Below are 24498 nucleotides of genomic sequence, written 5' to 3'. Positions count from 1 at the left end.
ATTTCTATACAGAAACATGACAGATGTTGCCTTCTCACCTTCCTACCTGAGAAGCAGAATGCTCCATTTACAACTGGCAGGATGGGGGATGGTGGAGACGGCATCTTGCCAGGTAGTGCAAACACTGCTTGCTTTAATTTTATCACCAAGAACAAAGCCTTTTTGTTGTTTAATAGAACACTTAAAAGCTGGCCTCATGGGCATAGTTCTAATTTTTTTGAGACCACAAACAAGAGGAATTCTTTAAGGCCATTTCATGAAAAAAGCACTTTATTCTGCAAAAATTAAAACAATCTTTTGTTTAAGTAGCCAGAGCGTGACTCCAGGTTAGTATTGGCATGTGTTCTCTTTACATGGGCACTTGTTGGCACTCTTTACCCAGGTATCCATTCTTTCATTAAGATTAGCTCTAGGCTATGTCAGAGATATGAAAAAATGCACCTTTCATTAAGATCTCATCGCTTTGGCATCATTATTTTCAGATAACATGGTAAAAGAAGAAACATTTCACATCAGAAAGAAACAAGCCAACACTCTCCCCTTGGAAGCCCTACTTATATAACACTGGAAACCACACAAATTTTCATTGAGTGCTTATTATGATTCTGGCTGCAAACTAAACTTTCAATGCAGCCCCTGGTTCTTGGTGTCTAGTTTTATTTATTTCTCCACTTAAAGTATAGGTGGCTAAAGCTACTGGTTTCCAGGTTCTTTGCAATAGTCTTAGTAGCTAAAGGATGACAGTGAGAGGGAACAGAGTGCTCTGATTTCTCCATGAATAAGACGGCTGCTACCAGTGTCCCAGTGACAATGCATGAAGCAATCCTATGGTGTTGAGCGCCCACAACATGCAAAGCTCCATGCTAGGACCCACATGTAAATTTTACCTCAATTTACAAAAATCTTTATGGTAACTTAATCAACCAATTTATAGTTGGAGTTGATTGTTTAATGGAGTGGAGTCTGTTCAACTTGAGTTAATCAACCATTGATTTAAGGACTCCTGAGAATGATTATTCTTAGTTTTATAAAATTTCTTGGATTTATGAGTAAAATAATGAGATTCATAATTTGAACTTAAAAGCTTAAGGAAAACTACATAGTGATTTGTTGACATAGAGACAGTCCTTGGGCAAAAATTCTCATGGACTTTAAGTGCATGTCTGTTTATTCCCTCTACTAGTTGGCTGGACTCCTTGGGAAGCAGGACAGCAGCTTTCTTTTCCTCATACCTCCTATATTTAGCACATAGCACATGGCAATTAATGAGATACAACATATTTCTATCACCCCAGAAAGTACCCTCGAGGCCCTCTTCCAGTCAATTCTCATCCAATCTGAATAAAAATCATTATTCAGATTTTGATCACCAAATTCCTGTAACATTTAAAATTGCATTTATAAATGTAACATATTCAATTTATTTTATAAGCACTTTAAATGCCTAATGGGGTAAAAATAAGATCCTAACAACATAAATCTTCCAAGTCCTTAAGTAGGCCTTAGAAATCTAATAAATTAAACTTTACAAATGTAATGAAACTCAAGTTCTCTTAAACAGCACATTTTTGCTTTGAAACAAACTATTTTATGATTAAAACTTAAAATCACATGTCTAAAATAAATTACATGTTTTAGATTGGAATCTCAAAGCTAACATGTCAAATTTCTATAATATGCCATATTCTCTTAAATGCTACAAACCTTTATGATACAAACAAATGTTTTAGTCCTAAATTGTTACACAAAACAATGATTCTATGGATATTATTTAGGTCTTCTTTATACATAATTCTCAAACTTCTTGGGAAGGAAGAACAAAAGAACTTTACTTGCTAAAGACAGCAAACCGATCATCTCAAAGAAACTGAGGTTAGCAGGTTAAGGATTACTGGTCAAAGATTTGAGAATAATTCACAAGAACTGACTCTACTGGTACCACAGATGCATACTCATCAGGCTCCTGTTAAGGTGGATTGGACAGGGTTTCTAATTCCTCAGCACATGAGATTATTTCTTGCATGAGAATTCCCCTAGGAATCTAACTTATTAATCATCTCTTTCCACTCTGTCACCTGGTTTAAAGCAACTCCAGTTGCTTTACTACTTGATTGTAGTCAATCCTTTTCTTTACTGGCTGATTCTTGTTGTGTCTGGCTTCAAGTCACATTCCTATGGTAATCTGAATGACATTTACCTCAAAAGACTATTGGGATAATTAAATCAAAAAGTGATAGGAGCTTCAAAGTTATTGTTTTTTTGTCTACATTTGCATAAGTCCTACCACTTTCGCTTTTTTTCCCACTACGGGCTACTCCTTGTTGTGGACCTGTAACCTCTCAATACACTCACCATCTCCTAACACCTGCAAGGATAGGTGCTGCACCATCTTCCTAACCTACGGCTTCCTTCAACTTTATCACAGCCTAATATGGAGCTTGCCTAGTTATAGAATTAGGCTACTATGATAGTTTTCATCACCTCATATATATGAACTTGATGTTATATCTAGTGAAAATACTTTAAAAAGTATAGTAAAAACTCTATCATAAATTCCTATGCTGGGAAGTTACCTCACTTGGTTGTAAAAATCTTTATTTGTGCTACTCCTCACTGAAAGCCCTCTGCATTCATTCAGTGGCAGCCTCAGGCTTTTTAAATAGCTGAATTTAAACTTTCATCCTTCTGTTTCAAACAAAAATAAGCAGTGCTACAATTGTGCTCTTGTTAACGAACATTTTATATGCATGACTCAACTATTTTGCTGGGGAATTTCAAAATTAGAACAAGGCTCTTCAGTTTTCACTATAGCATTTAGCAATTAAAAATAGAAGCCAATCAAATGAAGGTAAAAGATGATGTGCCCTGTTTCTCTCAGAATCTGTAACAAAGATAATTTCAGCTTGATTATCATAAAATCACTTTACATTCATTTATTGAGAAAAATAAATTAAAGTAGATATTAAGTGCCAGAAACTGAAGAGGTTGGTTCCATAACAAAATAATGCATGATTGGGATCATGCTTGTCTCTGAATGACATACATAATGGGACCCAATCTTCTACCCTACAGTCAGTCACTGTCCCATGTGAGATCATTCTTTTCACATCTCTGACTCTCTTACCTGGATCCACCCAAGTACTGCAATCTCATGTGAAAGCTGAGTTAGAATTACAATGGTCACTTAAAAAAATTTTCACAACCTGCCCTGGCTGGTGTGGCTCAGTGGATTGAGCTCCACTGAGAACCAAAGGGTTGCCAGTTGGATTCCCCGTCAGAACACATGCCTGAGTTGCAGGCCAGGTCCCCAGTAGGGGGTGTGTGAGAAGCAACCACACATTGATATTTTTCTCCCTCCCTTTCTCCCTCCCTTCCCCTTCTCTCTAAGAATAAACAAATAAAATTTGTTACAAACTGTTCTTTTTTTTTAATTTGGTCATTTTATTTTTTTTATTTAATTATTTTTCTAGTACAGTTTTCTGTCTATTACTCCCATCCCATCCCAAACTGTTCTTATTATTTTTTATACTATGTCAAAAACATCACCCCTACTGCTCTAGTCAAGCATGTATTTCAAGGCAAGGAAATTGTATGTGGGATAGTGTAGGAGAGATGTGATAAAGAATTCCTGTAGAATATGAAGAAATGACATTAAGATACATCACTAAGACCATGTCTTCTGTCTTCATTCGTACAGCTCATCCACAGGGCCCCAATTAAGGATGATTGTTTCACATCTAAATATTAGCTTTGGAAAGCTGCACTACTAAATTCAAATATGTCAGAGGGACTGTTGTCAGAGGAACACACATATAATCATACTCCAACCTGAGCCATCTGGTAGGATTGTGAATATAACACAATAGTCATTCCATCCAAAATGAACAGAGAGGCAGATAGTGAAAGGTTTGGATCATGGTTTTGAAGAAAAGTTTGAAAGCTGAAACTTGGAAATGTTATTCTGAAAGTAAGGCCACACTAAGCCTTATATTCACTCATTCATAAGTGAATTAATGATTCACTTATGAATGAGTGAATTAAGTGAATCTTAATTCACTCATTGGATTAATCTCTTATTCCAAAATACTATAAGATGTTCTTTTTTAAAAAAAATTGTTGTTCAAGTCTGGTGCAGCCACTGTAGAATACTTTCTACTGATGTCTTCTCATTATTCCTTATGAATATAACTAAGAAGGTAACGGGACCCAACACCCTTTATAAATCAGTTTTTTTAAGGCAAGAGGTTTGACTCTAAGGGAGACATTGAAGTGTGTGCCACAAACCACTTTTATAAACAGTAAATTCTTTTTTTTAAAATATATTTTATTGATTATACCATTACAGTTGTTCTATTCCCCCCCTTCATTCCCCTCCACCCGTACCCTCCCTCCCCCACCATTCTCCCCCCCCTTAGTTTATAACCACGTGTCTCAAGTTCTTTGGATTCTATATTTCCCCCACTATTCTCGCCCTCCCCCCTATCTATTTTCTACCTACCCTCTATGCTGTTTTCTGTGCCTTCTCCCCCCTTCTCCCCCTCCCACCCCCCTATTTCTAACCCTCCATGTGTTCTTCATTTCTATGGTTCCATTCCTGATCTAGCTGTCCTCTTGGTTGGCTTTTGTTTTAGGTGTGGTTGTTAATAACTGTGTGTTTGCTGTCCTTTCACTGTTCATATTTTTCATCTTCTTTTTCTTATATAAGTCCCTTTAGCATTTCATATAATAAGGGCTTGGTGATGATGAACTCCTTGAACTTGAGCTTATCTGAGAAGCACTTTATCTGCCCTTCCATTCTAAATGAAAGTTTTGCTGGATAAAGCAATCTTGGCTGTAGGTCTTTGGATTTCATGACTTGGAATACTTCTTTCCAGCCCCTTCTTGCCTGTAAGGTCTCTTTTGAGAAATCCGCTGACAGTCTGATGGGTACTCCTTTGTAGGTGACTGTCCCCTTATCCCTTGCTGCTTCTAGGATTCTCTCCTTCATTTTAGTCTTGGCTAATGTAATTATGATGTGCCTTGGTGTGTTCCTTCTTGGGTCCAACTTCTTTGGGACTCTCTGAGCTTCCTGGATTTCCTGGAAGTCTATTTCCTTTGCCAGACTGGGGAAGTTCTCCTTTATTATTTGTTCAAATAAGTTTTCCACTCGTGGCTGTTTCTTTCCCCCTTCTGGTACCCCTATAATCCGGATGTTGGAACGTTTAAAGATGTCCTGGAGGTTCCTAAGCCTCTCCTCATTTTTTTGAATTCTCATTTCTTCATTCCTTTCTGGTGGGATGTTTTGTTCTTCCTTCTGGTCCATTCCATTGATTTGAGTCCCAGTTTCCTTTCCATCACTATTGGTTTCCTGTGCATCTCCCTTCATTTCAATTAGTTTAGCCTTCATAAGTTCCTCTAATTTGTGACTTTGTTCCTCTAATTTGTGACTATAATCTACCAGTTCTGTGAGCATCCTGATAAATAGTGTCCTGAATTGTGCTTCTGAGAGGCTGGCAATTTCTTGGTCGCTTAGAGTTATTGGCTCTGGGACTTTGAGTTCTTCTCGCGCCATCTTTCGGGTTGTTCGTGCCTGTTCCATAGCAGGATCAGAGCCCTAAAGTGTTCACTAGAACAGGGCAACTAAGTCGCTGGGTTGTGACGCTGTATGTGGGGGCGGGGTCAAAGAGGGACTATGGCGTCCTGTCCGCCGCCTTCCGCCACGGCCCTCACTGGTGCCGCAGTTGCTGCCCTCACTGGGCCCAGGCGTTTCGTCCCACTGCATGCGAGTGTGCCACCGCCGTCAGCCCTCGCCCCCTGGGGCCTGCGTGGTCTGTCTCACTGTGCGCGAATATGCGCCCGCGGTCTGCCCCGGACCCCAACTGGTTCCCGTCCGCCTGCGCGCCTGGGACGGGGCCCTGTCCTGCCCGACCCTGCTCACTGCTGGCTCCGCCCCTCTTACCGTCCTCGTTGAATGGTTAGATGTAGTCGGACTTCCGTATAATTCAATTTTCTGTCCTTTGGTTGTGTCTTTGTTTCTCCAAATCTTTGTTGTATCCAAACTTGGTTGTGGGAGAAGGCACAGTGTTTCCACCTATGCCTCCATCTTGGCGGAAGTCCATAAACAGTAAATTCCATCTCCACTGAGCAAAGCTAAATTTCCTTCATGAGTTATCAGTTTTAGCAGAGTAAACTGGACACATAGCCCTTATACACATGCAGGAGTCAAAACATGAATATTCTCCACAAATGATGAATTTCTGTTCAGCTGAGAGTTCCTTTTCTTGTTTTTCCTGAGAATCCTAAGACTTGAACTTGGGAGATCAGCTTTTACCACAATGGCTCATCTGAATGCCATCACATTCACACTATCACATTATCATCATCCCAGAGCCATTTACACAGAGAACCATGGATGACTGTGGGTTGCCTGATGTGGTTTAATGAAGCCCAGAATCTGACTCAAATTATACCTTAAGAGCTTTCTCGCAAGGGCTCAGACAGGGTGGGAATCTCTTATCTACAAGTGAAAATGGATTATGACTTTGAGACATTCAAGTTGGCCCCTAGCATAATCATCCAAGATCAGACACTTGTCCAAAAAAACCCAAACCAAACAGCATGTTTGGTGTTCAGATGTTGGTCTGAATCCAATGGCTCCAGATGAAACATTTTGCCAAGGTTTCCATAGAGAGAGTGCATTGGCATAAAACTTCACAACTAAATTAATTTAAATGTAAGAGTTCATCTTCCCAGTGATTTCACCCCTGTATTTCAAATAAATTTACAATTGAATACTTTTAGGATTTGGAGAATGACTTAAAAAATCTTCTAGAGACCTCAAATCAATTTTCATCATTTCTTACAAGGCACCATGACACATCATCCTCTTGCCTTCCAATTTAGAGAGCTCAGCATCTGAACGAAAATTTAATTAAATGGTATTTAATTTACCTACAAGAAAGTTGTTACTCCTTATTGTCACCTAGCACTGTAAAAACTCAGAGAAAGACAGTAAGAGAGTAACCTTTCCATTAAAATAAAAGAAAAATATAGTTTAAAAACTTAGTATGAAGCACAAGAGCAAATAAATTGTTTGTAAAAAGTGATTACAAATAAGGCAAAATAAGCCAAACAGGGTAATGCCAGGACTTTGATGGGATGTTGGCTTAGACCATGCCCTCCTAGGTTGAACTCAGGCAAGGGTGATGAGGTCGGCTGAGCCTTTCTTTGTCTTCTCCAAACTACTATGACAATTAGTCACCCTTCTGCAGTTTTTCTTTACCATCTTACTGTGAATTCAGTCACTGGTCACCAGTAATTCCCCAAATGAGCATCTATTGTGTCCCCAGGTGTTGTATGCCCTGTGAAAGAACTAGATTCTTAGAATGTGAAGAGAATTTGGCATACATCAGTGATTCTAAGTATTTGCTTAGCTAATAAGCTAGGTCCTCTGATTTCTAAAAGAAAAAAAAAGAAGGAGATGATGGTCAAAAAGAAGGAGATGATGGTCAATTCTAGGTCAAAAAAGTCTGTATTTGATCTAGAATTGTTAAGTTCTACAGCTGACTCACATTTTGATCACTTCTCATAGGTAGGCTTGTCTTGTACACCATAACTGACTTCAAACTCATCCCAGTGGAATTTTCTACTATATTACTCTCTTGAAGAAAACAAAACCCAGTGAGTAAAAACCCACTAGGTTTTAGAATCCCAACACCACATTACACAAGCATTTCTTGAAGAATCTAGCTGATACTGCTCTTCCAATGCCTCTGCATCCTGAGTCCTAAGCTGCCTTGGCCTTCATATCCTCCGCACTCTAGTTTCTAAAAGATTTGGTGCTTAGTAAAAAAAAAAAAAACCATTTCATTTGTTTACCCTTATTTTAAAAACAAGTTATAAAAACAATGGGGATGGGGGTAGACCTTGAAACACTTTTCATTCAAAAGAAAAGCAGAAGTGAATCTCAGGAAGGAGGTGTGGACTTATAAGGATGTGGCATTTCCTCGATTCTGTGGGAACTTGATTTCATTTACAACAATTGAGAGTTGCCTCTGAGCTTTAAGTTTTTTAGCTTCAGCTGGCATGGGGATCATTTTCCTGAGGAATGCTCATACCCAAACACAAGGACACCTTCAGAAAGAGGAAAAGGAAGAAATACAGTCTAGGAACAGGATGTGAACCAGGAAATTCTTTTCCACTGCACTGATTTAAAAGACCATCATGCTGGTGCCTAACAAATTCAACTACCTTTTTGGAGTTTACTAGGGCTGTGATGTTTTCCCTTGGATGTGCAATCATTTTGCACCAAGATATCCACATTATTTTCCCCAATACCAGAAATATCATTTCCTGAAAAGAGTTAGGGGTGCTGATTGTAACTGTGAAAGTTACACAGGTCTTTGTGCTCCTCAAGCCCTCACTAACCCTTCAAGATGAAATAAAGTTCAAACTCAGATGCAATAGTAAAGTCTACCCAGCTGTCATCTCTCTAAAGCCACTTTCTACTTATCCCCCCAGGCACCTCCTGTTTCCACAAAATGAACTACTTGGCTTTGTGTATATACACTCTTCATTTTTCTATCTCCATGCCTTTCCCATCCCTCCATATGGACCATATGTTACCAGCCCTTCAAGACAAGATCAGATTGTGCCCTATCTCCCCCAGTCACCATCTGGAAGAAATTTCTTACTTCTCTGAAATTTCGAAGTATACAATCCACACCTTTCTTATGGCAGTTAGTTTTCTATTTTGTATATACTGTAGTGGCTGTTTTGCTTTAGTCAAAATGGTAAGCTCCTTGTGGGCAGGGTCCTTGGCACCTAGCATAGTGCAACACACACACAGTGGATGCTCCATATATGTTAATGGGATGAACTAATGCAACCCTTTAACAAACCTGAGTGACTGACCACAAGCATACATTTATACCCTTATCCAGAAATATTTGTTTAGCGAACACAGCTCATAGATCAACTGTGTCTAGAACAGGATACACAGAAAGTCATGTCAAACTAAATTAACCAAAATTTGGAAATAAAGCAAAAAGAAGACTGTGAGCCCTTTTGGTGTCATATGACAACATACTATATCAAGCCAGCCTAAGTAAGGGTCATCTGATTCTCCAGGCTGGGATATATAGCACAGCTTCACTTTCTAGTCACTATTGATTAGGGCTTAGTCTCTGCAAAGTTAAATGCTAAATTAGAGAAAACTGATGATATACAAGTTATTTTGCCCAAATGTTATAACTTTATTACCCTTCAGGTTACTAACCAGTTTTGCATCTAATTTAGCTCTTATTCTATCATTCTTTTTCTCCAACTACCCTTCTCCCCCAGTGTTTGTGCTTTAGCATCTTGCTGGTTCCTTCATCAATCAGTTAAATAAATCTGCAATGTAGACTCATTGCATTATTATATGAGGATCAAATACTCAATTTTTTGAAAATTATGTTTTGAGGATATTAATAATTATGACTAAGGTAACATGAAAAAATAAGTACTACCAGTACCATACTTTTCTGCTGATAATTAATTTTCATTTTTATCTAGAATAAATTTCCCAAATATCAGATTTATTCATTCATAAACATTTCTTTCTATTCCAAAGGATGTATACAGAAACAACAACAGTGAAAGGAATGAATATTCTTTATTCCTTACCTGGAATAACTTTTAATAGCTTGTATGTGTCTATTTGTAAGTCTGCTATAATTAATTCAGTAATGTTTATTTTAAAAGCCTATATCTCAACTAAATAGCTAATCTTTTGAAATGAAAATGACATATGCTTATACATTTTTCAATGATACATCTATCTATCATTTGAAATTATTGAACATTATAGAATGTAATTTTACATGTTAGGATGAATAGCATTTTGTAAAGTCAAGCCATACTAGTACTGCATTAGAAACAAGACACTAATGCTTTAAATAGTAACTATCTAAAATTGAATGAAATAATCACCCAAGCCATAAAGCATTTATAAGATTTCCCCATAAAACACAGGTAATTTTTTTCACTGAAAAAAATAATTATTTCTTATTGTCCTAAACATCAAATACCATCACGTCATAAAAATAAAATATAGCACCAGGATTATTCCATCTTGTTCATCCACTTATTCTTATAATACATATTTGCTTTACCCTACAATAATAAAAGCATTATGCTTGTTATCTATTATTTACAATGTTGTTTAATCAACAAGACTCAGAATGTTCCCTGGTGAGATTATTGCCAAAAGTGAATCCATCTAAGCAGAGGATCAGATATGGGTTCTGCAACTTGCTTTTGCTATCATTCCTGCTTGCACACTCTTAATTAATCCCAACACATCACAATTGTGGTCAATTTCATAGAAGCATTCTTAACCAAGAAGCATTTAATCCACACCTGTAGGGGGTTGAATTGTGTTCCCCCAAAAGGTATGCCCAAGACATAACCCCTGGTATCTGTGACTATGATCTTATGTGGAAACAAGGTCTTTGCAGATATAATCAAGTTAAAGTGAGTTCATACTGGAGTAGGGCGGCCCCTAATCCAATGACTTTTGTCCCTGCAAGAAGAATATTTGGACACAAATACAAAGACACACTGGGAGAATGTCATGTAATGAAAGAGGCAGAGACTAGATCATAGCAGCTGTAAGCCAAGTAACTCGAAAAAATTCCTACAGCCACTAGAATATGGGAAGAGGCATGGAAGGAGAAGTCACTAGGGCCTTCAGAGAACATGTGGCCCTACTAGCTCCTTGATTTCAGACTTCTGGCCTCCAGACTGTGAGAGAAATTTCTATTGTTTTACATTATCCAAGTTTGTGGTAATATGTTACGGCAGCCAATACAATGCCTTTTAAATAACGCTTTTTCTTGGTTGTTCTTGTAGGCTGTATTGGAGTCTATAATACTAGGAATGCTAAGAAAAGCTGGATCAGGGCAAGCAGTCGACAGGAAGAGGCTCTCTAAGGTTCTAGGGCTCCTTCCAATTTCGTCCATCTCGCACATTTAGCTTTTGCAAAGGACCTAATTTTAAGAAGATTCCAGTTTTGAAAATAGAAAGGTTGAGGGTATAAAAGCCACGATCTAGCAGTTTTCAAATGAAATATACCACACACAGATACTCACCTCAACATGTTGACAGGTTTGAATGAGTTTAGCCAAAAGGGTCTCCAGTTCTGTGTTTCTCTTAATAAGGTTGGTAAGGTTGGTCTCTAAGTTTTGCTGTTCAAAAAAGAGAGGAAAATATTATTCTGCATAGTTTTAGTATTTTACCATACACAAAATTACTCTTACTCAGGAAAACGGATACATTTTTTTCAGAAACCTCAATGATATCTCTGCAATTTCCAGTATTTATAGGTTTAAACTGGATTTTGAAAAGTTACATTTAAAAGAACCTTTTAAAAATATACAAATGTTGTTCTTTTGGGTCCTGCTTCTTGTACTAACTCAGGTATGATTAGTTATAGGTTACTCCTAGGTCATGAACTGGGGAGAAAGGAGGTCATTGAATTTCTATTCCTTTATCTGAATCAGAAATGGCAATGATATAAAGAATATATTCCTACATCAAATCAACTACTACTGGATTTCTAGGATTTACCATCTTGTGGATTGGATGAGTCAATCCCTTGGAGGAAGGTATTAATTGTCCAGCTATTGCTGACATTATGGTCATTTATAGGCATTTCTAAGAAGTTTACTCACTCTTAGTACCTTTTTATCATACGGGCTTTTATTCTCTGCCTATCAACCTACTGATGCCAGATCAAATTTTCTTCAATTCCACATTTTTTTAGATCAGTAGCCTGCTTAACAATCTGGAATTATTGCCTATTCCTTTAGAACATCAACTTTCAAGTTCTCCACAATGACTATATCTTATTTTCAACCACAATAATCTATTCAGTAGAAAGTTCATTAAGAGTTCTCCATTGCTTCTCATTCTGTATGCTCTCCATTTATACCTTTCATTAATTTATTTATCCATTCATACAAGTATGTATTGAGCTTATACTGTATGCCAGATTCTAAGAAAGATACTGTGGAAACAGAACAAAATATGTTACTCCCTGCCCGTAAGGAGATGGCTATGCAACTGAGAGAGAGATGCTGTAACCAAGAGAAGAGTCAGAGCTGCCTGGAGAAGGTTTCCAAGAGGACACAGTCTTTCCACTGAGGCTGGAAAGATGGACAGGAAGTTTTTGACGAACCAGAGTTGGAATTTCTTGAGAAGATGGATTGGAGGTGCAGGTGAGCATGTGGAAGTGTGTTCCATAGGCAGGGAATAGGACAATGTCATACACCAAGATCAGAGAGTTATGAGAGGCTAAAGGATTAGGGCATCTGTGTGTGTGTAACATACAGACAATTCCACAAATACAATGAAGATATAGAATGAAAAGAAATTTCATTGAAAAGAAAACAGGTCTTGGATTTGCAATACCACACGAGAAAAAGGATTTGGAAAGAGCACGAGGGGGATTTTGAAAATTAACAGTTTCATAAAGGTGATAATAGTTCATTGTGCTGTGAAATTTATTTCTGAAAATGTCTACTCTTTCTCCTTTCCTAAATTTTAGATTTAGAAAGATATATTCAGTAAAAATAATCACTTTTATTTCTTACTTAAAAGGCACAAGTCAAAAGCACAAGTCTCTTTGGTCATTCCTAACAAGCTATGCTTATTAATCTGGTATTTATCCTATTTACAATTTTTTAAATTTTAGTGACCACATTTTTCATATCCAGTGAGTTCTTTAGCACATCTTCTTCTTACTGAATTACTTTCCGTTTATGTTCCCGTTTATGAATTACCTCATTCATAATTTCAAGGCAAGTAAACATACTTATTCTTAAGCTCTTTTTAGAAAAGGCAGTTCACATTTTCCTGTGTTTGCATAACATTTCCCCCAAATCTAATTTTACCTTGTGTCATAATTTTTGTCTGAGAGACCATATGATGTGAGCTTTGTTCCCTGTGATTATGGGAGTGACATAGCCCAGCCAGGTGAGATGCTCATTCTGTTGTTAGGGCTTGAGGTTGTTTCCCCACAGTGGGCCCTCCCACAAGACACCCATGTGCCATAGAGACTCAGATACTGGTTTGACTCAGTGCTTCTCTTTCTTTCCATGAGGATTCTGTCTGCCTCCAATTGCAGAGAAGGTGGAGGGTACTTGTCGAGCCTAGAGTTTATAAGGGGGAATCCTAGCCTTCAGGTGTACAAGGTGGTCTGAAGTTCATGCCATGTGAAAGACAAACACCACCACATTTCCCCTCAGGTCTTTGCTTCCCTAGCTTATCTCTGCTTCTTTGAGAAGCCCAGCTTCAGCCTCCCTTCACCATCTTGCATTTCCTTTGACTTCTGGTCTCTGGAGATTTCTACTTATGTTTAAGCTTGGTTATTATTCTTTAAAATCCATATAAAATATTTTATCTATAATTCTCATGTGCTCTGAATTCAAAGGAAGGTTTTGTGCATATCTTACCCAGAATGGAAGACCCATAAAAAATTTTCAATTTTGGCTTTGAGACACACAGTGTTTCAAATATAAATATTTCAAAGGAGGAAAAAATGACTGCTTCTCAGTTAAAGAATGACATATAATAAAAAGTTGGAGAATAGACCAGACACAGTGATTTACGTGCACTTAATAATTTCATGTTTGCATCAAAGAAAAACTTGCTTTCAGAGTTCTTAATAACAACAATAACAAAAGCCAAAGTTTTCCTACTGTTTGTATTAAATTAATTGCAACCACTAGTCACTTCATGGTCAGAGAGTAGCACATAATTTTGAGGCATTCTGTTATTTGATGTCCTTTGTTTAAATATGACCATGTTATGGTATATTTGTCAACTTCTTTTGGTATGTCAATCTTAGGGAATCCTTTTACTTTTCTTTTTGGCTGACCCTTCGGAACAGGAAATTTCTAGGGAAACACATCATCTAATTATTTACAGTTCAATTGTCATAGGTATGACTTTTCTAAAGCTAGTCAGCAAGAGAGCCAAATAAATATAGCCCAACACATTTAGATTTTACAAACATCTGCTTGCTTTCCCCTCCCTTGATTAAGTATACATCATGTATAAAATCTGTTTTTAATCAACTAATATGTAGACTAAATCCTGTGGTTTAAACATATTGACCTATCTACATCCTTTGGGGTTATTCAAATTTAAATAGTCCGCGTATTACTGAAGTCCAGGAAGAATTACCAAGACAGTTAGAAGTATAATAAAGGGAAACAAAGCTGGGAGAGACACTGTTTCCAAGAGGCACCAAAGGGACTGACAACACTTTTGAAGAGAACCTGGGTAATGGGAAGGTAACAAAATCCAGTCCTCAATGAACCATGCATTCATAAGCTTCCACTATGGGGACTGCTGTTGAGTTCTCTAGAATTTAACTGTACCACTAACATCTTGTGTGGCAGTCAGCAGGTCCTATAACCTCTTGATTTTGACTGTGTTTTATGTAAAAGAGAGATAATGCTTTTTGGCATAAGAGTCTTGGGACTAAGCAGATGTAAGTATTTACTTCCCTATGGATATCTAAGGAATTCTACAGAGCACCTCCTCCCAAAAGTTTGAGTTTCCTGTTCTCACCTCAAGAACAGCACTATATTTACATCTCCTTATGGAGCTGAGCTTTGTAGCAATCCAAGGAGTCAGGCAGAAGTGACCACCCATGCAGAGAGAGGAGACTGGAGTTACTGCCCTAGCTGAAGTCTCTTGGACAAATGACTCTTGGACTGAGTTTTCCTTTTCATAATATGTGGATAATGATAAATATACCTATCTGTGCTATTGTTAAGATCAGAGGAGAAAATGAACACATACACCAGGGACTATACAAATGTTTGTTGAAATTATAGATTATAAGATAAAACACTCAGTTTGGTGTCAGTACAAGACTCTACAGGGCCCAACCTCATGCCTCAGGCAGTCACCATTCTCAAGCTAGCTTATGGCTCTTTGCTGCAAACAACAGTTCCTTTCAGCTGCAGGGTTTTATCTGGCCCCAGGCAAGGCAGGCTGGAATGTTGAAAGAACAAGGGGAGGCTAATGACCCTAAGCATAGCTCTGAACCAGCAACTGATTACTGGCAGTTGGTAGATGAACAGCCCAAGTTCTTCACCTGCCTGGTGGGGCCACTCCGAGTCCTGTTTCATCAAATCTCTCAGGAGAGCTCCACTGGGAAAAGCTCAGGTGACCACAGCAACAACCTGTTCGTGATCACACCCTCTTTCCTTCCCTTCTCTGTCCAGCTTCCCTTTTCCCTGACAGATGCTTCCCAGATAGCCCGTCCCAATTTGAATTCTGAGTCAGGGTCTTCCTCTGGGAGAACTCAACTAAAACCTTGTACATGAACATCTAGTCCATTGTTTTTCAGTATTCCTTCTTATGAGAAATAGCCAAATGAATAGATTTTATTGCTTTTGAAAGATATTTTTAAATACAAGAGACTGTTATCTTTTTCCCCCATTTTGCGTGTTCCTACCTTTTTCTAGAGGTCACATATTCTCCAAATGCTAAGCTTTAAACCAGAACAGTCATTAGAACTATAATGTAAGCCATAAATGCTTGTCAGATTTTAAATTTTCTAATAGTCATGTTAAAAATGTAAAAAAAATGAAACTGGATCACCAACTTACACCAGACACAAAAACAAATTCAAGGTAGATAAAAGACCGAAATATAAGCCATGACACCATAAAAGTCCTTCAAGAGAACATAGACAGGAAAATCTCAGATATTTCACGCAGCACTATTTTCACTGATATGTCCCCTACAGCAAGGGATGTAAAGGAAAGAATAAACAAATGGGATCTCATCAAAATAAAAGCTTCTGCATGGCTAAAGAAAACAGCATTAAAAGGAAAAAAGAACCAACCATATGGGAAAACATATTTCCCACTGATAAGTCAGACAAGGGTTTGATCTCCAAAATATATTAAGAACTCACATGACTCCACTCCAGGAAGAAAAACAACCCAATTAAAGAATGAGCAAAGGACTTGAACAGATACTTCTCCAAGAAGGACATACAGAGGGTCCAGAGACACATGAAAAGATGCTCAGCATCACTAGCCATCAGAGAGATGCAAATTATAATACAATGATACCACATTGTGAATTATCTTACAATGAGATATAGAATTCTTCACACTGTGTGAGATATAGCATTCTTCACACCTATGAGAATGGCCATCATAAACAAATCAACAAACAACAACTGCTGATGAGGCTGTGGAGAAAAGGGAACCCTAGTGCACTGTTGGTGGGATTCAAGACTTGCAGCCACTATGGAAAACAGTATGGAATTTCCTCAGAAAGCTAAAAATGGAACTGCCTTTTGACCTGGCAATTCCACTGCTAGGATTATATCCTAGGAACCCTGAAACATCAATCCAAAAGAAGCTATGAACCCTAATGTTCATAGCAGCACAATTTACAATAGCCAAGTGCTAGAAGCAGCCTAAGTACCCATCAGTAAATGAATAATGAATAGATCAAAAAACTATGGTACATTTACACAATGAAATTCTATGCAGCAGAAAGAAAGGAGCTCCTACCTTTTATGACAGCATGGATAGAACTGGAGAGCATTATGCTAAGTGAAATAAGCCAGGTGGTGAAAGAAAATTCCATATGATATCACCTTTAAGTGGAACCTAATCAGCAAAACAAACAAGCAAGCAAAATATAACCACAGACAGTGAAATTAAGAACAAACAGACAATAACCAGAGGAGAGATAGGAGGGGATAATGTTGGGGGAAAGGGTGAAGGGTTTATAGGAACAACTATATAGGCCACATGGACAAAACCAAGTTGGGAGTGGAAACAGGGGAAGGAGGTGGGGATGGCTGGGGTGGGGGGCAGAGGAGGGAGGGAGAAAGGCAGACAACTGTACTTGAACAGCAATAAAATTTTTAAAAATGTAAAAAGCAACAGATAAAACTAATTTTAAAAATATATTTCACTTAACTCAACATCCAAAAATATTAGTATTTGAACATGTGGCCAATATTTAAAAAATGATGAGCTATTTTGCATTCCTTTTTCTTTCTTTTTACTAAGTCTTTGGGATCTGGTATGTGTTTTTCATGTGTAATACATCTCAGTTCCATTAGCCACATCTCAAAAAACTCAGCTGCTACATGTAGCTAATGGCTATATTATTGGACAGCATAGCATTAGAGTCTAGAACTAGGCTCAGTAAACTTTCTCTGTAAAGGCCAAGGTAGTAAATATTTTAAGCTTTGTTGGCCATATGGTCTCTGTCACAACTACTCAGTTCTTCCACTGTTTTAGTAAGAAAGTAGCCATAAACAATATGCAAATGGTTGGCAGGGCTGTGTTCTAATAAAACTTTATTCATAAAAATAGGTGGTGAGTGAGATTTGGCTCCTAGGCCAAGCTCCTTCCTGGGCCTTGGCACATACATTCTCTTCTGGAATTCATCTGCATAGCAGGAAATAATCCTACTACTGAGGAGAGAGTATAATAAAACCATAGTATGTATTCAGTGCCTACTGTATACCTATCGGTGCTTAGTCCCCTTCCATTATAAATTCTAGATGTTCACTGGGGGAGCAATTAACATGGGAAAATCAAATATTCATTGGATAATCCCCCTGAAATCTAATGTAATAAATCAACTACCTGGTTAGTTCATTTAACAAGTACTATAGACTGTTAAAACAATGTCTTCTGTTGTTGAGGGCTTTTCTCATTGGTAGCATTAAGTCTGAACCCAAGAAGAAGAGATTGATAGATCAGAAGCATTCTAAATACTATATAACTCCATCAGACCACAAGATTTCTAGGAAGGTAAATACTACATGGTTGAGTAAATTTTTATAAACAGAAGTTGATATAAACAGATAGTCTATCAATTATCATGGACCCAAATTCTATCTAAAACCAAAGTCAAGTTGCCCCTGTCCTTAATTTACTGCCTCTTCCTTAGGTTTCCCTCCCACTCCATTGTACTCTTACTCTGTGAAAGAAAAGGATGTGCTCAGGCTATTTGTTGAGAAGGATCAGGTTTTCCTATGTGTGTAGCTATTTGATGGAATTCAACACACCCCTCTTACCACCACCATTAAAGAAGAAGAATATAAATAATTCGAGATCGTCCTTCTAAACGTAAAGCTTCAAGGAGGCAGAGTTGGGTTCTTAATGTCAAGCAAAAAGACTGGGTAAAAGTCAAACTTGCAAAAGACAAAGTTGTAAAACATGTGCTCCTTAAGAGAGTGGGGCACCCCTGTATACTTTATACAGAAAGGATGTTTGATTTTTCCTATAATGTTTGTTCTTAATGCATACACTTCTGGTGCATTTTCATAGAGCCATACTCAACCTCCTTTATGCTATATAGTTTTTAATGAGACTGATCTGAGTTGATAATTTAATAATTCTTGGGAGGACAGCTGATTTTACACCAATCCCAATATAAGCTTTTAGGCATGAATATGGACACCAACAGAGAATAGTAAGTCAAACTTAACAGATGAGCTTTGTACTTCTACATACACTGATACCCAATCAAAGAGCAAGGTAAGCAGATAAAAATACCCCTAATTTTAGCCTTTGGAGACCTGTATCTAAGAGTCAGGTTGCAGGGAATTAATGACTTGCCATTGAACACTACTATTAAAATGTATGCCTGAAACAGGAGATTTCAGTAATTCCTTTAGGGTTTGTCCAGGCCTTAAAGAATGTTTGCTCTTATTCCGAAGTTAATGCTTCAGAATGTCTTTAAAGTATAATATTAAGTCTGGATACCTTTCAAGGCAAACACAGATCTGGCTTGTTTCATTCCATCATATCCAAAACGACATTCAGGAACTGTGTTTGTAGCCCTGACACCCAACACCACCACTCCAGCATGATCAGGATATGAACATGTTGAGTGCCACAAGCCATATATTTTCTTCTAAGAAACTTTAATCACAACCCTTAATATGAAAACACACCCGGATTAACAAATGCCACCTGCATAAAAGCATAAATTCCTTATATGTAACTAAACTCTCAAGGTGTTTTAATTACATTGCAGGAGTTTAAGGCTATCTTCAGGTTCAACACACAACAGATCGCAAATATGTATGATTTATGCAGGTTTTCTTTTTAATGCTTTTTTCATTGGTTATGATAGTTAATATTTCCAAATGCCCTGGTAAGAGAGGTTGCTCAGGGAACTTCAAAAACATAATAAAAACATAATTTGCATACAAATTTAAATCTAGTGTTCATGGACTACAATTTAAAGCCATTTTGATATGTGATACTGTATTTACCTTGTCAGGTTTTATTTAATATTTGTATATTAACTTCACAGAATATGCTCTATGTATTTATAAATTCTATCATAACAAGTTCGGTGTTTAGTATTCTAATCTGGTTGTCAATAATACACAGAGAAAAAATTTTAAATACCATTTATGGTCTAGAAGAGTTTTCAAATTTTAAGGAAGGTAAATAAAATCTTAGTATAGTTATGTTCATTTATTTATAATTTTCACAGCTCCAGTGATGACTACTAATTTATACGTATTAGAGATGTGAATGGCCTTCTTTGTTCATTCCCATCCCTAGCCCCTTTTCTGCCTATAATAAGAGAGGTGAGCAACTGAACAATAAATACATTTGTCATTTTTGACAATCAATATTGAGTAAAGGAAGCTAAGCTCCTAGGAACCTTTGAAAATCTCTAACTTAACAGTAATGATTTTCATTGCAAAATTTATGCCTGGAGAGAAACATTTCAGAAAAAAAAATGACTGTAATTTTTATCAATGGAACACACAAGAAGCATTTCATAGGATTATAGCATAGGTATAAGAGCCATGAAGATCCAATTTGGCACCTCTCCATCTGCCTTTCTCTGTTCATTTATTTGCCCCTGTTTGGGTTCTTGAATCCTGCTCAACACAGCACTCTGGGCTTCCACAGAATATCCATGGTGTTGACTAAAAAGAGGTGACCAATTTATCTGTCAAGAATTAAATGGTGAAAGGTTTATGAAAATATTGGAAAACAGACTAATAGTTTATTATTCTTGCTCAAATAAAAAATTTCAAGTTGGGGGAAATATTTAATCTCCTAAACCAGGGAACTGCAAACTACAAACCACAGGCCAAATCTTGCTCGCATGCTTCTTTTTAAACAGCTAGCTAGGTAAAAAGGTTTTTACATTTTTATATGATTTCTAAAAAATCAAAAGAAGGATAAAATTTTGTGACGCATATAAAGTATATGAAATCCAAATTTCTGTGCCCAGAAAGTTTTATGGGAACATAGACACTCCAATTCATTTATGGGCTGTCTATTGCTGCTTCTGAGCTGCAATGACAGAGTTGAATACTGGCCCTTTACATAAAAGTGCTGTCTTCTTGAAAAAATTATAAAATAATCCAAAGGCCTTTTATTTATTAATACAGAATATTTTTTGTTGGTCCAAACCACTTAAAAATTTTAATATCATTCAATTCACTTTATATATTAACCCATGCTATGAGAGTGTAGGAATATGAGTAAAATTTTGATCATTCTTGTACTAAATTCTTGTATAAAGTTACAAAGAAGATCCTTTTTCTCTATTTTTGTTTGCTACTACAACAATTTTCAACTTCTGAATGACAGAAAAAATGGCATTAATTGTGGGTAAAATACAGAGTCTGAATAAATTCCTCTATCAACTTTTGTTCAGAGAAGGAGAAGATTCAGACTTGGAAAGAAAAAAGGATCTTAAATTGGATGATGGTTGCTATAGCAAGAACATAGTCAAAAGCAAGTAAAGAAAGCACAGCATGAAGATTAGTTAGTTCTTTCCATTTTGTGAATAAGGTGTTTGGTTTATACATGCACACTCATTGATTGCTATTTCCATCATTTTATTTTATTTTATTATTTAAAGATTTTATTTATTTATCTTTAGAGGGTAAGGAAAGGAGAGAGGGAGAGAAATATCAGTGTATGGTTGTCTCTCGTGTGTCTCCTGCTGGGAACTGGCCCACAACCCAGGCATGTGCCCTGACTGGGAATCAAACCATGATCCTTTGGTTCGCAGGCTCATGCTCAATCCACTGAGCTACACCAGCCAGGGCCCACCATTTTATTTTTCTTTGTTTATAAATCATAAAATATACCCAAAGTGGGGCTTAGAAAACTAGACAATTAATGTCTATAAAATCCCCTGATATTGATGGATGTCATACACATTGGTATATGTCACTTCAGGCTTTCCTTCCTCCATCACTCACAGGTTGAATAATTTTGATTGTATACCCTTTTCTCTGTCTTAAGGAGATGATGACATTGCCAGATACTCATTAACAAACACCTTCTGGCCTTTCTACTTGAACAGGGTTTTAACTGATATTCAATCAAACATTTCTACCAGACTCAGTGTCTTATGGTGAATACTTAGCCTTTGATGAATAGAAATACATTTTTGTTTTTAAGATACTGTGGGAAGACCAAATTTTTTTCTAAGCCAGGACTTCAACACTCTGAAGATATTTTATGTTAGGTGAAGTGAATATACTAAATACACCTGAAGGTAATATAGTTGAGTCTTTGATCTAACAATTTTGCATGGGTAACTATTATTTGCTATGTTTCTATAGCAATAATTATTTACTCAAATTTTGGGGTTTTAGAAGAACATGTAAAAGGCTTTTTTGGACCAGCTGTTTAAAATGATTGTTAAAATTCAATACATGGTCAGCTTTGCTCTTGAATTTGTAGCATTCCCAGGAAGGATTCATGTTGTTCAGAAAGTTCATATCCCCATATGGGTAGTGCAAAAAGTATTAAAGCAAAGAGAGGTTACACTCTTTGGCTCAAAAAAACAGATTAAAATTCTATTCTATTCTATCCAAAGTGGGTCTGGTCTGTTAAGAATTTACAAAATCAATGTTATGTAAGAGAATCTGCTGCCTGGGACAGCCTAGAGAACCAAAGATGAATATGAAAGCATGCCACTGTTTCTCAGCCCTGAGTAACCATTAAAGACAGAATCTCCTTTGGGTTTTAGATGTTTGAATCTCAAATTCCCTAAATTCATTGCATTGTTTGCATTGACCATCTCTAGTCAGCCATTTCCTTCTCATTTAGTAAGACTGGCACTGTCTTTGTCCAATCAAGGTAATTTTGATTGAGTCACAAAGAAACATGAAAGTTATGGAATGAGAGAAGGAATATGATGACTATCTACTAGACCACTGGTTCCCATACTGGTCTGCATACTATGATTGCCCGGGGAACTGTACAAACACCATCCTCAGTCTATATCCACTTCCCAGCCACAGAGTCTGAAATTCTTAGAATAGGTTAAAAGCCAAGGATTGGGATGTTTAAAATTTCTCAGGAGATTCTAATGTGCAGCCAACTAAAAGAACTATGGCTCAAAATTGAGGATTAGTTGCTAAGTTGTTGGATCTGTGATACAGTGAACAATAATTAGTAATTTATTCAATTTACTATCTTTACACTTTAAGATTTATACAGAATAAAAGGAATATTTTGTAATGAATGTAGCACAAATCTATAAGTACAGAAATAAAATTATACGTAGAAGTAGCTAGAAGTATGAATTTATGTGACTTTATCACAGTAAACCCCAGGGACTTTGATGAAACAGTGCTTACCAGGGAGTACTGATTATTGGCATTAAGTAATTCAGAGGGCTTTTAAAATTTTTTTAATTAATTTATTTTTAGAGAGAGGGGAAGGGAGGAAGAAAGGGGAGAGAGAAATATCAATGTGTGGTTGCCTCTTGTGCACCCCACAATGGGGGCCTAGCCCACAACCCAGGCATTTGCCATAACTGGGACTCGAACCAGCAACCCTTTGGTTTGCGGGCCAGCACTCAATCCACTGAGCCACACCAACCAGGTCTCAGAGGGCTTTTTTGACTCAAAAACATGGAGGAATGCTTTGTTAAGTCATTCAAGTATTTATAATGCCTAAAAGGAACTCCTTAATTGTACCTTCAACTTATATTCTGCAACAGTATTAGTTACTATCATACACATTAGGTTTGTTGATTTTAACAATTATTTCACCAGAAATGTAACAGAAGTATACTATAGATGTTTATAATTCAACAAGATTTTTTTACACAGTAAATCAAAGATTTAGGGGAACTCTGATGGTAAAAGAACAGATATACTTTTAAAGGTCAATTCAGGCAATACAACTGCCCTGAAGAGTAGAAACTCTTCTGAGGTCTAATAAGTAAAATGCAAAGATTTGCAATGATGGAAACCACAGTAATAACTTTTCATTCTTTCCATTTTTGTCCAAAGCATTCTGTTTCTGTTATGGATGGCCACCTCTCCATTTGCAAAAATCAAAATCAAAATCTGGAGAGTTAATTATTTAATTTGTGGTAGTGTGCAAAAAATTATTAAGTTATTTTCCCAGAGCTGGTTTGTGTATGAGCACATATGATTAAAGACAAATTAAGGGTTAACATATTTTGGAAATGAACTAATTCTCATCTCCCCGGAAGATATTTTACTTTGCACATTCAATGTTTTTTCTAAAGAGGAAGTAAAAGAATAATTGTGGCTTAGGAAAAAGATTTAAAGCCATTTTGTTTCAAACCAGTGAGACAAAACTGTCCAATATTCAGAGAACTGGGAGAAGGCCTGCCAGTTTTAACAACTATGAAGTATAACATCTCATCCTGTCCCATCACAGAATCTAGAATGGAGACCAGGATTTCTCAAAATGTAGCAGCAGCCTCCTGGGGAGCTGGTTGGAAAGGCAAATTCTTGGGCCCTGCCCCAGACACGTTGAATCAGAAACTCTAGAGGTGGGGCCCAGCAACCTGCAATTTAGTAAGACCTCCAGGCAATTTTCTTGGGTGGTAAAGTTTGAGGACCACTTACTGGAATGCTAGAACATCCTTCCCATCCTTCAGTGTGTCTTTGTGTGTGGGGTTAACAATTTTTAATGAGAGGAGAGCAAAGGTGGGGATGGATAGTGATGCCTGTGCTGCTTTTTTCATCTTTCCTTTCTCATGGACACCTTTTTATCCAATTACTCAATCTTTATCATTGGGCCCTATTCATGGGCCTCTCTCTACTTCTGTCTCTATTGGGGAACAAGAAGCATAATGGAAAAGAGTGTTGGCTAAGACACAGTGGAAAACAGGCAGAGCTGGAGAACTGGAAAGGTGGGACGATATGACCAAATGTCACAGCAGAAGGAATGTTTGGGAATGGATGTGCATGTCAGCTAACCATGCTTTTACCCCATTATCACTGGCAATTCTGAATTGCTTTTTTTAATAAAAACAGATACAACTCAGATGTTAAGAATGTTCCAGGAAAGAAAACAGTTTTCGTGAAGTTGCCCTAGTGTATCCTCAATTATTTATAAATGCAGTTTAAAAAATTTAAGTGGTGTTGAAAGGGGGAGAGGGCAGTCAGCCAGCCGTGGACCCAAACTCATCTGTTTATGATGAAAAAATAATGCTCTCCCC

General features: G+C 37.2%; 1 protein-coding gene across 4 annotated transcripts in view; it reads right to left on the bottom strand.

Moving 5' to 3' along the window:
- MID1 (midline 1) overlaps positions 1–24498 on the bottom strand; it is a 372089-nt gene that overhangs the window by 58508 nt on the left and 289083 nt on the right. For all 4 annotated transcript variants that reach the window (XM_037055572.1, XM_037055570.1, XM_037055573.1 and 1 more), the window contains exon 3: positions 11112–11207. In XM_037055572.1, coding sequence (XP_036911467.1) covers positions 11112–11207 — 96 coding nt within the window. The remainder of the gene's footprint in view (positions 1–11111; positions 11208–24498) is intronic.

Source organism: Sturnira hondurensis, unplaced genomic scaffold, assembly GCF_014824575.4.
Source record: "Sturnira hondurensis isolate 20B ecotype Veracruz unplaced genomic scaffold, ASM1482457v3 Scaffold0008710, whole genome shotgun sequence".
Classification (NCBI taxonomy): Eukaryota; Metazoa; Chordata; class Mammalia; order Chiroptera; family Phyllostomidae; genus Sturnira; species Sturnira hondurensis.
This window is presented reverse-complemented; position numbering and strand designations above follow the sequence as displayed.